Raw genomic sequence first — 13,174 nt, forward strand, 5'->3', positions numbered from 1 at the left:
TCTCTCTCTCTCTCTCTCTCTCTCTCTCTCTCTCTCTCTCTCTCTCTGTCTTTGTTTTGTTCTGTTTCTTTTTTCTCATTGTTCACTCCATTGGTTATAATCCTTCTTTACAACTTGACTAATGTTTAATGTGAAGGTGATTGTAGATCCTATATTTGATTGCATGCCACCATGGGGGGGAAAGGGGAGAAGAAGGAAGTGGAGAAAATTTGAAACTCTAGAGATTGTGGAACTGAATGTTGTAAACTAAAAGTAAATAAATTAATTAAAAAAGAAAAAAAATCCAAGTCAAAAGACAGCCCTCCTTTCAGTTAATAAAGCACAAAATGTGTTTTGTCATGGGGTCTGGTAGAAAGTTCCTGTGTATACAAACAACTTTTCTTTTCCACAGGAAAGAAAGTTAGAAATAAGTTAAAGGTATTAAAAAAAATCATCAGCTTGATGAAATCTCCAAGTGCCTCAGTTGTCTTTATGTAGGCCTTGCCTACTTCAGTGTGGTCTTATGCCATCCACTGCTGGCCATCTCAGTCTTACTTATGCCCCAGGAATACGTCATCAGAGCCCAGCTGTGGTTCTGAGGGAGCACTTTTATAAAGGGCATGCAGGAATTCCTTCACAAAGGCTCCCTCTGTTCTGGAAGGGGTGCCTAATGGAGCCATTGAACGTCATAACTGGAAGAGACCTAGGAGAGCGATAGTCCAACCCCCTCATCTCATAGAAATGGACTCTGCAAACATCTGCCAAAGAGAGGTCAGGGGTCAGGAGCAAGGGCAGGCCAGCTGCATTGCTCGCCTCCTCCCTTCTCCAGCATGAAAAACAAATGTCAGGAGACACAAGAACTTTATATAACTTTTGTTAGAATGAATGCTGTACTTGAAAAAGGGGATCTCTGCAATCCCTTGTCCTGTTGACAAGGGTAGGAGGCATCAAGTGCTGGACAATTGAATTTAATTCAGCAAGCATTTATTTGGTAATTGCTGTGTGTGGAGTTGCACTGTGTTCAATGCTAGGGGACATCAAAGTTTAGATCTGAGCAAAACCTGAGTTCAAATGTGGCCTCAGACACTTACGAGCTGTGCAATACTGGGCAAGTCAAAAAGACGAACTCAGTTTGCTTCAATTTCCCCATTTGTAAAATGAGAATGATAATAGCATCTACCCTCCGGGGTAGTTCTGAGGATAAAATGAAATAATGTTTGTAAAGCGCTGATCACAGTGTCTGGCACACAATAGGAACAAAATAAATGCTCAAAATCATCATCATCAGTGTTGTTATTGTGATTATTATTACTAGATGAGATATGTTCCTTGCTCTCATGGAGTTTTTAGTCTAAATTGGGAGAAATGATGAAACAACAGCAATAATAATAGTTAACATTTATAAAGCTTTAAGGTTTATGAACCATTTAACATGTATCACCTCATTCTATCATAAAGTATATGTGATAAGTACAATATATAATCATGAGACAAAATGCTTGTGAGATTAGAGGGAAAAGGTCATTAAAGATGAAAAGTATCACTCAAAGTTTTGTGAAGGAGGTAGCATTTGAATTAGACTTTAAAGGATGAATAGGAATTCAGTAGGCAAAGGCGGGAACTGCATTGAGACTAGTATGGGCAAGAAGGCACAGAGTGAAGGAAATTTATTGTATTTTTTTGTCTTTTTTGAGGGTGGAAAGCAGAGCAATTGCAGTTAAGTGACTTGCCCAAGGTCACACAACTAGTAAGTGTTAAGTGTCTGAGACTGGATTTGAACTTAGTTCCTCCTTACTCTAGGGCCAATGCTCTATTCACTGTGCCATCTAGCTGCTCCCCCCTTTTTTAAATGCATTGTATTTTAATTGGGCTGGAGTATGTGGAGAAGAGGATGATGATGATGATGATGGTTAGCCTTTACGTAGTGCTTTAAGATTGAAAAAGCTCTCTACAAATATTATCTCATTTGATTCTCACAAAAATCCTGGGGGATAGGTGTTATTATTATTCCCATTTTATTGATGAGTGAACTGAGACAGGAAGAGGCTAGTGACTTATCAGTGTCACACAGCTACTAAAGTATCTGTAGCTACATTTCAATTCAGGTTTTCCTGATCCCAGGCCGCCATCTCTACCCACTGCATCACCTGGGTACTTCTGTAATAAGACATGAAGCTAGAAAATTAAGGTAGCACCAAATTGAGAAGGGCCATGAATGCTAGGCAAAGAAGATTGAATTATATTTGTTAGATGATAGGGGACTCCTGAAGATTTTTTAATTTAACTGCCAGGTGGCATCCATAGCCATTTACCCATGCTTATCCTATGCCCAGCTGGAGTAGAAATGTCCAGTAAGGGTGATGTTTTTTATGGTTACCAATTAGCCAGACTCTCACTTCACTCAATAAACATGGTGCCAGTTTATCAAGGGATCTGTGAATAAGTGAGTCTAGCCAATCAAATTTAACTTGTAACTGTCATCTTCTCCACCCTTGTCATTCCATCCATCCATCCATGGGAAACCATCCCACCATTTGAGCTGGTTTACTTAATTTGGCATTAGTCATGTGACCATGGCATAATGGAATGGGCTTCATGCAGGAACAGACAAGCATATCTGGTTACTGTAAGTGGCATTTCCTCTTAGCAAAGAATCACTAAGTAAGTAAACATTAAATAATAACCAGAGTATGAAAATAGAACAGTCGTAATAAGCATATAAAACAGCTACTAATTACTTGGCAAGCCCAAACTGTGCTTCCTCATAGACTAGAAATCCCACTTAGCTCCCCACAGTCATTGCTTCAGTCGGCAAAGCTGTGTCCATCTGAATTTTGCCTCACAAAATAAAGAAGCAGCCCCCCTGGAAGTACTCTAATCCTGGTATTCAAGGCATAGAAAATAGACTCTGAACCTAGATGACATCAAGAGCTCAGTTTAGGATGAATTAACTATATTTAGTATAATTTAGAGTGAAATGAATGGGAAGTCAGCAGAGCTCATGCTTCCCCTGGCCTTGACTGGCTGGTTGCTGTTCAAGATCTCTGGCATTATTTTTTCCTTTCAGTGGCATTCCTTTGTGGCATTGAGTGCATGGGCCCCCATCTCTGCCTCAGCTTCTTCTCAGACAACTTCTCTCTCACTCTCTCAATACAAAGATCCCACTAGTCCTCCAAGAAGAGGGCAGGGCTTGTTGTAGAGTGAGGAGGCTTTTCATGAGTAAAGCGGAGAAGGGAAAGGAACCTTATAATGCTTCATCTTAGAGGAATTTGCAAATTGCAAAACAACCTTCTATCATAAAAGGTTGTGCAGGACTGCATCCCCAACCCCAGGAGAAGGGACTTTTGAATTCCAGCTGGCAACCAGTTCCAAGATTGGTAAAGGGAAACATAGAAGCAGATGTGAGATAATCAGGGCTTTAGGAGAGATAAGTTGATGTCGATCATCTAATGGCAAGGACCTCATGTTTTGAGGTAGAGAGTGAATCTCAACAAATATCACCACTTTTATTGGACACTGCCTCCTTAAAGAACTGATCATTCAAAGAGTGAAGTGTGACCAAAAACAGGAAGAATGGGGTAAGATATATGAATGAAATAAAATAGAAATAAGTTATGAGAGAGCTAAAATTTTATGATTCAGAAAGTCTATGCTCATTATCAACACAGAATATAGAAAGAATAGAGTGACAAAATTCAGATTAGACAAGAAGGGAAAGGAAATAAGGACAAAACAAAGGAGCACCTTTTTTTTTTTAAAGCAATTGGGGTTAAGTAACTTGCTCAAGGTTACACGGCCACTTATTTCTGGGTGTGGTGCTGAGTATCTAAGCCCAGATTTGATCCCCAGGTCATCCCGACACTGGAGCCGGTGCTCTTACTCGCTGAGCCACCTGGCCGCCCCTAAGCAATTGAGGTTAAGTAACTTGCTCAAGGTTACATGGCCAGGTGTTTCTGGGTGGGTGCTAAGTGTTGTCTGTGGGTGCTAAGTGTCTGAGTCCAGGATTCGATCCCCAGGTCATCCCGACACTGGAGCCGGTGCTCTTACTCACTGTGCTACCTGGCCGCCCCAAAGGAGCACTTCTTAAAAGAATGTCCTTCTGTACTTTCTTTTGTACAAAAATGTAAAAGGATTCTACTTAGATAAGAGATTGGAGATAAGTGGAAGGGAAAAAAAGAAAAGATTTCATTTTCCACCTCATATTTAATTGGGTGAAGAGAAGAAAAACATAAAATATGAGAAGTAAATAAAAATAAAGTTAACAAAGTTATCAGTTTAAGTAAATTCTAGGAACTTGGGCTACCCCAAGTAATTGAAAACTGGGGGAGGACCTGTAGGGTAGAATAGCTTCAAGGTAATATAAGCAACACTGCTCATGAGGTCAAGTACTGAATTTAAAAGAGATAAAACCAGTACACAAAAAGTAATTGTAGAAAAACATAAGCCTAATAATCATAAACCTAAATGTGAATAGATTGTTCCAATAAAATGAGAGTGGCAAAATGGATAAGAAAACAAAATCCAACACTCTTCTGTATACAAGAAATTCACATCAAAATAAACATTCAAAATAAAATTAAGAGACTGGAACAAAATTTTCTATGCATTATGTGATTCCAAAAACCCAAGAGTTGCAAATCACATCAGAAAACATAGAAATAAAAATTCATAGTGCCAAATGCCAAGAGAAATAGAGAACTACATTATGTTTAAAAGAACCACAGAAAAGTAAACAATATTAGTACTAAATATATGTGCATCAAATGGTATTACATCAAATTCATAAAGAAAGTTAACTGAATTTGAAAAAGCCGTAGGCAATAACATAATAATTGTAAGAGATTTTTAGTGTTTTTCCTTGGAGCTATAATAATCTAACAGAAAGATAAACAAAAATGGAAAAACAGACTTTTAGAGAGGTTATAGTCGAAAAACTTATGCCATCTTTTGGCATAAGTTAATTAAATTATTAATTAATTAAATTAAAGAATGCCAGGGCGAAGAAATTATAAATAAATGTAAAAGAAACATAAATACTAAATGCATATTTTATGTACTATAATGCAGTGAAATACAGGGTATCCCAAAAGTTCCTAGTACAGTTTTAAGCTTTTTATAACTTCATTTTTGTCTGGCTTTATAAAGTACCCTCTTGCAAACTGAATTGGTCTATCATTAAATTTGTAAATTAGTGTAGGTAATCTTAAATTTCACTATATTGATATAGTATTTATCACATTTGTATCAACTTAAGCTACAAAAGCTTAAAACTATGCTGAGACTTTTGGAATACATTGGAGAAAACAAATGTAGACCAAAATGGAAGCTTAATAATGACATCATACATAATGATTAAGCCAAAGAACAAAACACAAAAAATTAATAATTTTGAAAGAGAATGAAAGCAATTAGACAACATACCAAAATCTCCAAGAGACCAATGATAGATCACAACAACAGGCCTTAGAGGAAATAATTATTTCTCTGAAAATATAAATTAAAAATAGAAAAAAAGAGAATTAATGAACTGAGTGTGTAATTAAAGCAAAACCGATGGGTTTTTGCTGGGAGTGGGGCAGGAAGAGGTATAAAGAAAAAGAATATATCAATTAAAATAAATTTTGATTTGTTTACATTAGAAAATCAACAATAAAAAATCCAAAATAAGCACAGGAGAGAAAATCTTGAAAATTAGAGTAAGTACACAGTAAACAAAAAGACTGTAAAAATGATAAGCAAAGCTAAAACCTGGTTTTTTGAAGGCTAACAGAATTAATAAACCTTTTGCTAACCTGGTTTTTAAAAGAAAGAAGAAAAACAAATTACCCAAGTCAAAAACAGCATAGTGAAATCACAACAGAGAAGAAATTAAAAAAATAAACAAAATCATGATCAAAACTTACTACTCACAATTATATATTGGCCTAACAGAATTTAAAAGAAATGGAGGATTACCTACAGAAGTATAAAATGCCAAAATTAACAGAACATGAAATGTGGATCTTATGTAACCCAATCCAAAAAAGTGATATTGAACAAGACACAAAGAACCTAGAAGAAAAAAAATTATTAAAATCCTAGTCCAGATGAATTTAGAGGCAAGTTATAACAAAGAGTAATTAATATCTACGCTATCCAAATTATTTCCCAAAATTGAGGAGGAAAACACTTTACATTTTTAATATAGTTCTCATACCTAAACCTAGGAAGGATGAAGCAAAAAAAGAAAGCTTTAGTCCAGTCTCACTAATTAATTGTTGTACATAGCTCCAAGTAAGCAATGCAGGATCAGCTTCTTATCTTCAACTTGATAGTGTTAGTGAGTAGCCTGGGAAAAATGAAAGATTAAAAGAATTGTCCAAGGTCACACAGCCAGAGACAGGACTTGAACCCAAATCTCCCTGACTTTAAGGCCAGTTCTATATCCAGTATGCCAGGTTGCCTAATGGATATTGAAATAAAAATTTTAAATAAAATCATATACAGCAATATAGCCAAAGGGGGAAGAAAGTATTTGTTATAACAAGTTTATACCAGTGATGGTTCAATATTAAGAAACAATCAATATAATTAATCACAATAAAAACAAAACCATCCTCCCAAAAAATGATTTTATCAATAGATGAAGACAGGCCTTTCATAAAAGGGGAAGAGAATTGGGATTTATATAGTGCCAACTATTAGCTAGGAATCGTGCCATGTGCTTTAAAAATATTATCTTACTTGATTCTCACAACAACCCTGCAAAGTAGGTGCTGTTATTATCATCATTTTATAGTGGAGGAAACTGAGGTAAACAGATGTCAAGTGATTTGCCCAGGGTCACACTGCCAGGAAGTATCTGAGGTCAGATTTGAATCACATCTTCCTCTCTCTGGCCTCAGTGCTCTAGCTACTCTGTCCACCTAACTATCTCTACAACATTCATTTTTACTAAAAATCCTAAAAAGTATAGCATAGAAGGACCATTTAAAATATTATGCAAACATATGTATATAAAATTACAACAGAGTTATTTGTAACAGGAAAACACTAAAAATTTTTCTAATAAATATAGAAATAAAGCAAGAATGCTGCCTTTTCCCATTATTCTTTAATAGCATTTTAGAAATCCTAACAATAGAAAGAAAACAAGAAAAATAAATTAAGAAGCAGAAATATTGATGAAGAAGAGAAAAAATTATAGCTCTATTTGCAGATAACATGATGTCTTGTTTAGAAAACCCTAGAGAATTGGCAGTGAAGCTGGCTGAAAAAATCAATAGCTTCAATAGCTACATTTATATAAGTATACAAAAAAAATCCACAAAACTATCAGCATTTCCATATAGCAATAACAAAATCCTCAGGAGGAAATAATAGAAAAGCCCCACTCAAGATAACTAAAAAAATTCACACAATATCTTGGAATCAATCTATGAAAGCATACACTCTTTAAAGAAATAAAGAATGATATAAATAATTGGAGCTACATTAACTGTCCATAGCTACACCAATATAATAAAATTTATGATACTATCTAAATTAATTGCAAATTCAATGATAGATCACATAAACTACCCAAGAGTGTACTTTTAAAACTAGACAAAATGAACACAAAATTAATTTGGTAGAACAGAGGCTGAGAAACTGAAAGTGAATAATTCTTTTTAAAGAGGGAAGAATAAAAAGTACTACCAGACCTTAAAGTATATTATGACCAATAATAGCAAAATTGTTTGGTACTGGTTAAAAATTATAAAAGTAGATCAGTAGTACAGTCTAGGTAGACAAGAATAAAAACAAACTCAACAACTTTTTCTTCAGTAAACCTGAGAACATAAACCGTTTGGGGATAAGCTCCCTATTTGGCAAATGCTTCTGGGGAAGAAAAGCATTTGAGCACAAATTAGGTTTTCTTTATTCCATATACAGCAAATAAACTCAAAAAAAAAAAGATACATGACCTGAATATTGAAGAACAATATAGAAAATAATGAGATCTAGTCAGTACCCTTCATACTTGGGGAAGAATATTTTAAAATCTGTATTGATAGCTTTCATTTCTTCATCACCTACATTTCCCAATGTAATTCCCTCTCATCTTCCCAGACATTCATCCCTTGTAACAAAGAAAAAAAGAGACAGAAAAAAATAAAGTTTCCCTTGAGGTATATAGATGGTGCAATAGATAGAACACTGGACCTGGAGTCAGGAAGAATCGAGTTCAAATCCAGCCTCTGACATTGTGTGACCCCGGGCAGATCCCTTAACCGATGTTTGCCTCAGCTTTCTCAGTCATTAAAATGGGAGTGATAATAATAGCACCCACCTCTCAGGGTTGTTGTGAGGAACAAATGAGATCATACTTGTAAATTACTTAGCACAGTGCCTGGAACATAGTAGGTAGTTTAACGTCAGCAGAGCAGTTGATCTCCAGTGAGTTTTGTGTTGGACCCTGTGTTGTTTTTAACATTTTTATCAGTGCCTTGGATAAAGGTACAGAGATGGCATGCTTATCAAAGCCATCACGAAGTTGAGAGGGATAACTGGAATATTGGATAACAGTAAGGATCTCAAAAAAAAATCCCATCAATAGGTTTTTGAATTGAATCTAATAAGAAGAATTCATTGGAAATAAGTGTAGTCTTATACTTGGATGCAAAAAAAATCCATTTAAGAAGCCCAAGATGGGGAAGGCATAGTTAGACAGAAATTTGTCTGGAAAAGATTTGAGGGATTTAGTGGACTGCAAACTCAATGTGATCTTGGCCTATGTTTAGAGAGACATGGCTTCTAGGAATAAAGAGATAGTCATCCCTTTGTACCCTGTCCTAGTAAGACCACACCTAGGGCATGGCATTTCATTTCTGGACTCCACAGAGTAATGAGGGCATTGCTAAGTTGGAGTGCACATAAGTGCAATCAAGATGGTAAAGGGACTTAATCCTTATCACATAAGAATTTTTGTTGAGTGAGTCATATCAGTTTGAATTTGCTAGTGAGTCATTTCAGTTATATCTGAGTCCCTCATTTGGAGTTTTCTTGACAAAGATACTAGAGTACTTTGCCATTTCCTTTTCTATCTCATTTTACAGATGAGGAAACTGAGGCAAGCAGGTTTAAGTGACTTGCTCAGGGTCACATAGCTAGTAAGTGTTTGAGGCTAGATTTGAACTCAAGTTCTCCTGACTCCAAGGCTGGTGCTGTAACGACTGCACTACCTTATGAGGACTAATTAAAAGAATTGGGCATATTGGACCTGGTGCATGTGGAAGGTATGTTTTCCCTACCCTTCCTTTCCTGTGTAGCAAGATAGCTCGACAGGTACAGTAATGTAAGTTTATATGCACATATATATGCCTATCTAATTTTCAGCTTTTCCATAGGTATTTATTGGGAAGATATCACAAGAACAAAAGCATAAACGTTACTTCCCCACCCCTGCTCCCCCTACACTGTGAGCCATACTTGCCCCATGTGCCCCTTGGCCCTTAGGTGGACTCAAGCTTAAAGCAGTTTTGATGAAACATTTCATGCAAGCTGTTCTGGGGTTTGAATTAGAAAAGAGCTGTTATGTGACAGAGGGCACAGGCTTATTCTGCTTATCTCCAGAAAGAAGAGTCAGGAGCAACAAACAGAAATGACAAAAGTATAGATAAAATTCCTCACAGAGACATCCAAAATTAAATGGGCTAGCTACCTCTGTCTCCTTGGAGGTCTACAAGGCAACCACCATTTATTAAGGACTTACTATGGGCCAAGCACTGTGATAAAAATACAAGTTAAAAGATAACCCCTGCCCTCAAGGAACTTGCATTTCAACTGGGAAAGACAACACATTAAAGGGAGTTGAAAAGAGGTAGGGTAGATGGGTACCTATCCACAAGAGCATTTGTCTGGGAATCCAGAAAGTCAGAATCGGAGCCAAGAAGGAAATGAAGGTTGGCTGCCCTGGGCCTCTCCCTAAAATGGAGACCCTGGTAGGAATTTAATGATGAGAAAAGGGGGGTAACACGGCTGAGGAATGTTCTAGGGCGAGAAGGTCTCAGGGGTGAATGGATATTACAGGACAAGAAGGCCCCCAGTACTGAGGGAGGTCCCAGAATGAGACTGCAGCTAAGCTGTGGTGCTAAGGTCAGGAAAGTCAGAAGCAGAGTCAAAAGAGGCCAAGTGAGTAGTTGTGAGGTATGTGATAGTGGGAATTTCTTTAGGGTTTGTGCTGGACCAGACAGCTGTTGAAAGCCAGGCCAACTCTCAAAGTCTGTGATTTTGGGATACCTTGTTTCCAGTTCTTTGCTGCTGCGAAAACATTGCTATAAATACTGTTGTGTTTGTGTGTCTTATCTGTATGTGTATGACAGTACTATTCATGTAGAATACGTATCAGATTTGACCAGTATATTGATGTTTTGCTAAATTTTTCCCCTCTTCCTTTTTTTCTTGCTTATAAGGAAGGATTCTCTGTGAAGAGGAGGGGGTAAATGTATTGAGAAATGTAGGTGATAAAAGAAAAGATATCAACATAAATTTTAAAATATTCTCTCCCAGGCATAGTCACAAATGTATTAAATCTCTTCAGGACCCACTGAAAGGGTCACAGGGACTCCCAAGAATCTATGGAACATACTTTGAGAACCGATGCATTAACTCATGAGCTAGACATTCAAAGGAAATGAAGATATATATATATATATATATATATATATATATATATATATATGTGTGTGTGTGTGTGTGTGTGTATATACACACACACGTGCATAGATACATACACACATATACATACACATATACATCTCTCTCCATATATATACTAAATGACATATATAAATATATATACTAAAATACTAAAAATTGTATTGTATACACACACACACATACACACATACAATTTTTAGTCATATCTAATTCTTCATAACCCCATTTTGGAGGTTTTTTGGCAAAGAAACCGTAGTTAAGTGATTTGCCCAGTATCACATAGCTAGTAAGTGTCTGAGGCTAGATTTGAACCCAGGAAGACTCATCTTCCTTACTAAAGGCTGAGAACTCTATCCACTATACCCCCTAGCTGCCTGCCTCTCTCTCTCTCTCTCTTGCTCTTGTGCTCTCTCTTGTGTGTGTATGTACATATAATATATGCACATACGTGTGTGTATACATACATATTCACACCATTCCTTGTCATATATGCCTAACAATAGTATGTAATTCCAAATTGTTTTCTAAAATGCTTGCATCAATTAATTCACAACTTTACCAACAGAATCACATATTGTTTTGCATAATTTGATGGTTTCATTTATCTGTACCTTCTTTTCTAGCCAGACCATAACCTCCCTGAGGACAGAGACCCCCTATGCTACTAACACAGTGCTGGACCCTCAGTATATTTGTTGTGTACCTTCTGTACTTATTCTGTCATGCTGGCCATAGTTGATAGTCTGCAAGTAAAGGGTGTATTTGAATGTGTCCTAGTTCCTTCCATTACCCAGTGGGATGTCTTGCCAGCTGTCTATAGGAAACTCTGCCAGTGGTCTGGCATTGTAGGAATCTGTCCAGCCTGCTTCATGGAATTTGTCAGACCAGTCCTGTTTATAAGGATAAAATGATGCTAGAGATGGAAGTTCTGTGCCCCTCACCTTCATTCCTCACCTTTCCTTCTGTTCCTTACAGGCGCATTGACCAACAATTGTGGAGAGGAACTGTGTTCTCTCTCTCTCTCTCTCTCTCTCTCTCTCTCTCTCTCTCTCTCTCTCTCTCTCTCTCTCTCTCTCTCTCTCTCTCTCTCTCTCTCTCTCTCTCCCTCTCTCCCTCTCTCCCTCTCCCTCTTCACCTAGGTCTACAGCCAAGTACACCAGGCCCCAGTTCAGAAAAAACCTTCTGGCTCCCTTCACAAAACATTAGCCAGATGGTCACAGACTAATCAGTGGAAAGTATTGGATCAGCTGAACTGGTTGGTTCTAGTCTGTCCACTTTGTATAGACCCAGTTTGTTTGGGCCTGGGAAAAGTCCAACAATGTTCCTTTATCTAGTATTACCTCACATGCGTCTTTCCTTTTCCTGCAGATACCAATGTGATACGGTATATCCAACTGACAGAGATGAAACTCAGCAGATGTTCCCAGAGAGAGAAAGAAGCCCTGTAACCAGGAAACTTACGTCAGATATGGACCCATGGTGGACACTGTGCTTCCAGGGGCCCAGCAGATGGATTTCCCCTTCCTGGATTTGGTCCCTTTCCTGCACCTCTCCCACCTTCCTTCAAAAGCCCCCTTAACTCTTTGTCGACTCCCATTTTGAAGAGAAAGAGAGAGAGCAAGAGAAGCCAGCTTAGAACCTGGTCAGTTGCCAGAAAGTGGTCAAAGCCCTGCTCCCTTGATGAGAAGAAGCCTGAAGAAGAGATTTGTGTCAGAGTTGGAAAAGGCTTAGCTGATGGTTTCCACTGCTAGGACCATGGCAATTCATCTTAAAGGCAACCTTGAGTCTGTAAGCTTGTCCCTTCTAATTGCCTCCCTGATAGACTAAGCCATTCCTCCCCAACCCTCACAGACACATCTGGAGGAAGGGCACAGAAATCCCCTCCTAGAGGGATGTAGATTTATATCGATTTCTGTCCCCCTCCCACACTCTCATTCTTGGCTTCGGTTGCATTCTATGTGCCCCAAATCTCCCTTTGGGGTTCTAGGACTCTGTTACCAGCTCATCTGCCACTGAAGCCCCCACTAAATGCCTTCTCAGTGAACTTACATCCCATTCCCACATAGTAACTTTGATGGCAGAAAAGAGCAGGTTAGGACAAGGGCAAGGGTGAGGGAAGGGGGACAGTGATGCAAAAGCTGAAAAAAAAAAACTTTGTATAAATCAGGGGATAAAACTCTGGACTAGTTAAGTACAAATAAAAATAAATTAATAGGTGGTAATCCCTGTCATTTCTTTTTGAAATAGCCCCTCCCTTACTATTTTTCCTGTCCCTTAGCCCACATACCAAGTCAAGGAGGTACTCAAATAGCATTAGATGACCTTCAGAGCAGCTGACCATTGGCTTAGCGCCCTGTGGAGTTGCTTGTACTCTGTACTGTGTGTCCTCTGCGGAGGTGTCTACCCCCAGCATGTGTACTCCAATCCAACAAGCATTTATATAAAGCACCTACTATGTTCTAGGACTGTTTTAGGTGCTGGGGACACAGAGACAAAATAAAAAAGTCCTTGCCCT

General features: G+C 37.9%; 1 protein-coding gene across 1 annotated transcript in view; it reads left to right on the forward strand.

Moving 5' to 3' along the window:
• TTC9 (tetratricopeptide repeat domain 9) overlaps nucleotides 1-12,881 on the forward strand; it is a 59,077-nt gene extending 46,196 nt beyond the window's left edge. Inside the window, exon 3 of the mRNA XM_069092077.1 lies at nucleotides 12,028-12,881. Coding sequence (XP_068948178.1) covers nucleotides 12,028-12,107 — 80 coding nt within the window. The 3' untranslated portion in view covers nucleotides 12,108-12,881. The remainder of the gene's footprint in view (nucleotides 1-12,027) is intronic.
• The last annotated feature ends 293 nt before the right edge of the window (nucleotides 12,882-13,174 follow it).

The sequence above is a fragment of the Petaurus breviceps genome, unplaced genomic scaffold (assembly GCF_028583685.1).
Source record: "Petaurus breviceps papuanus isolate PSGF00001 unplaced genomic scaffold, PetGlider_PUasm1.0 189, whole genome shotgun sequence".
In the NCBI taxonomy this organism is placed as follows: domain Eukaryota; kingdom Metazoa; phylum Chordata; class Mammalia; order Diprotodontia; family Petauridae; genus Petaurus; species Petaurus breviceps.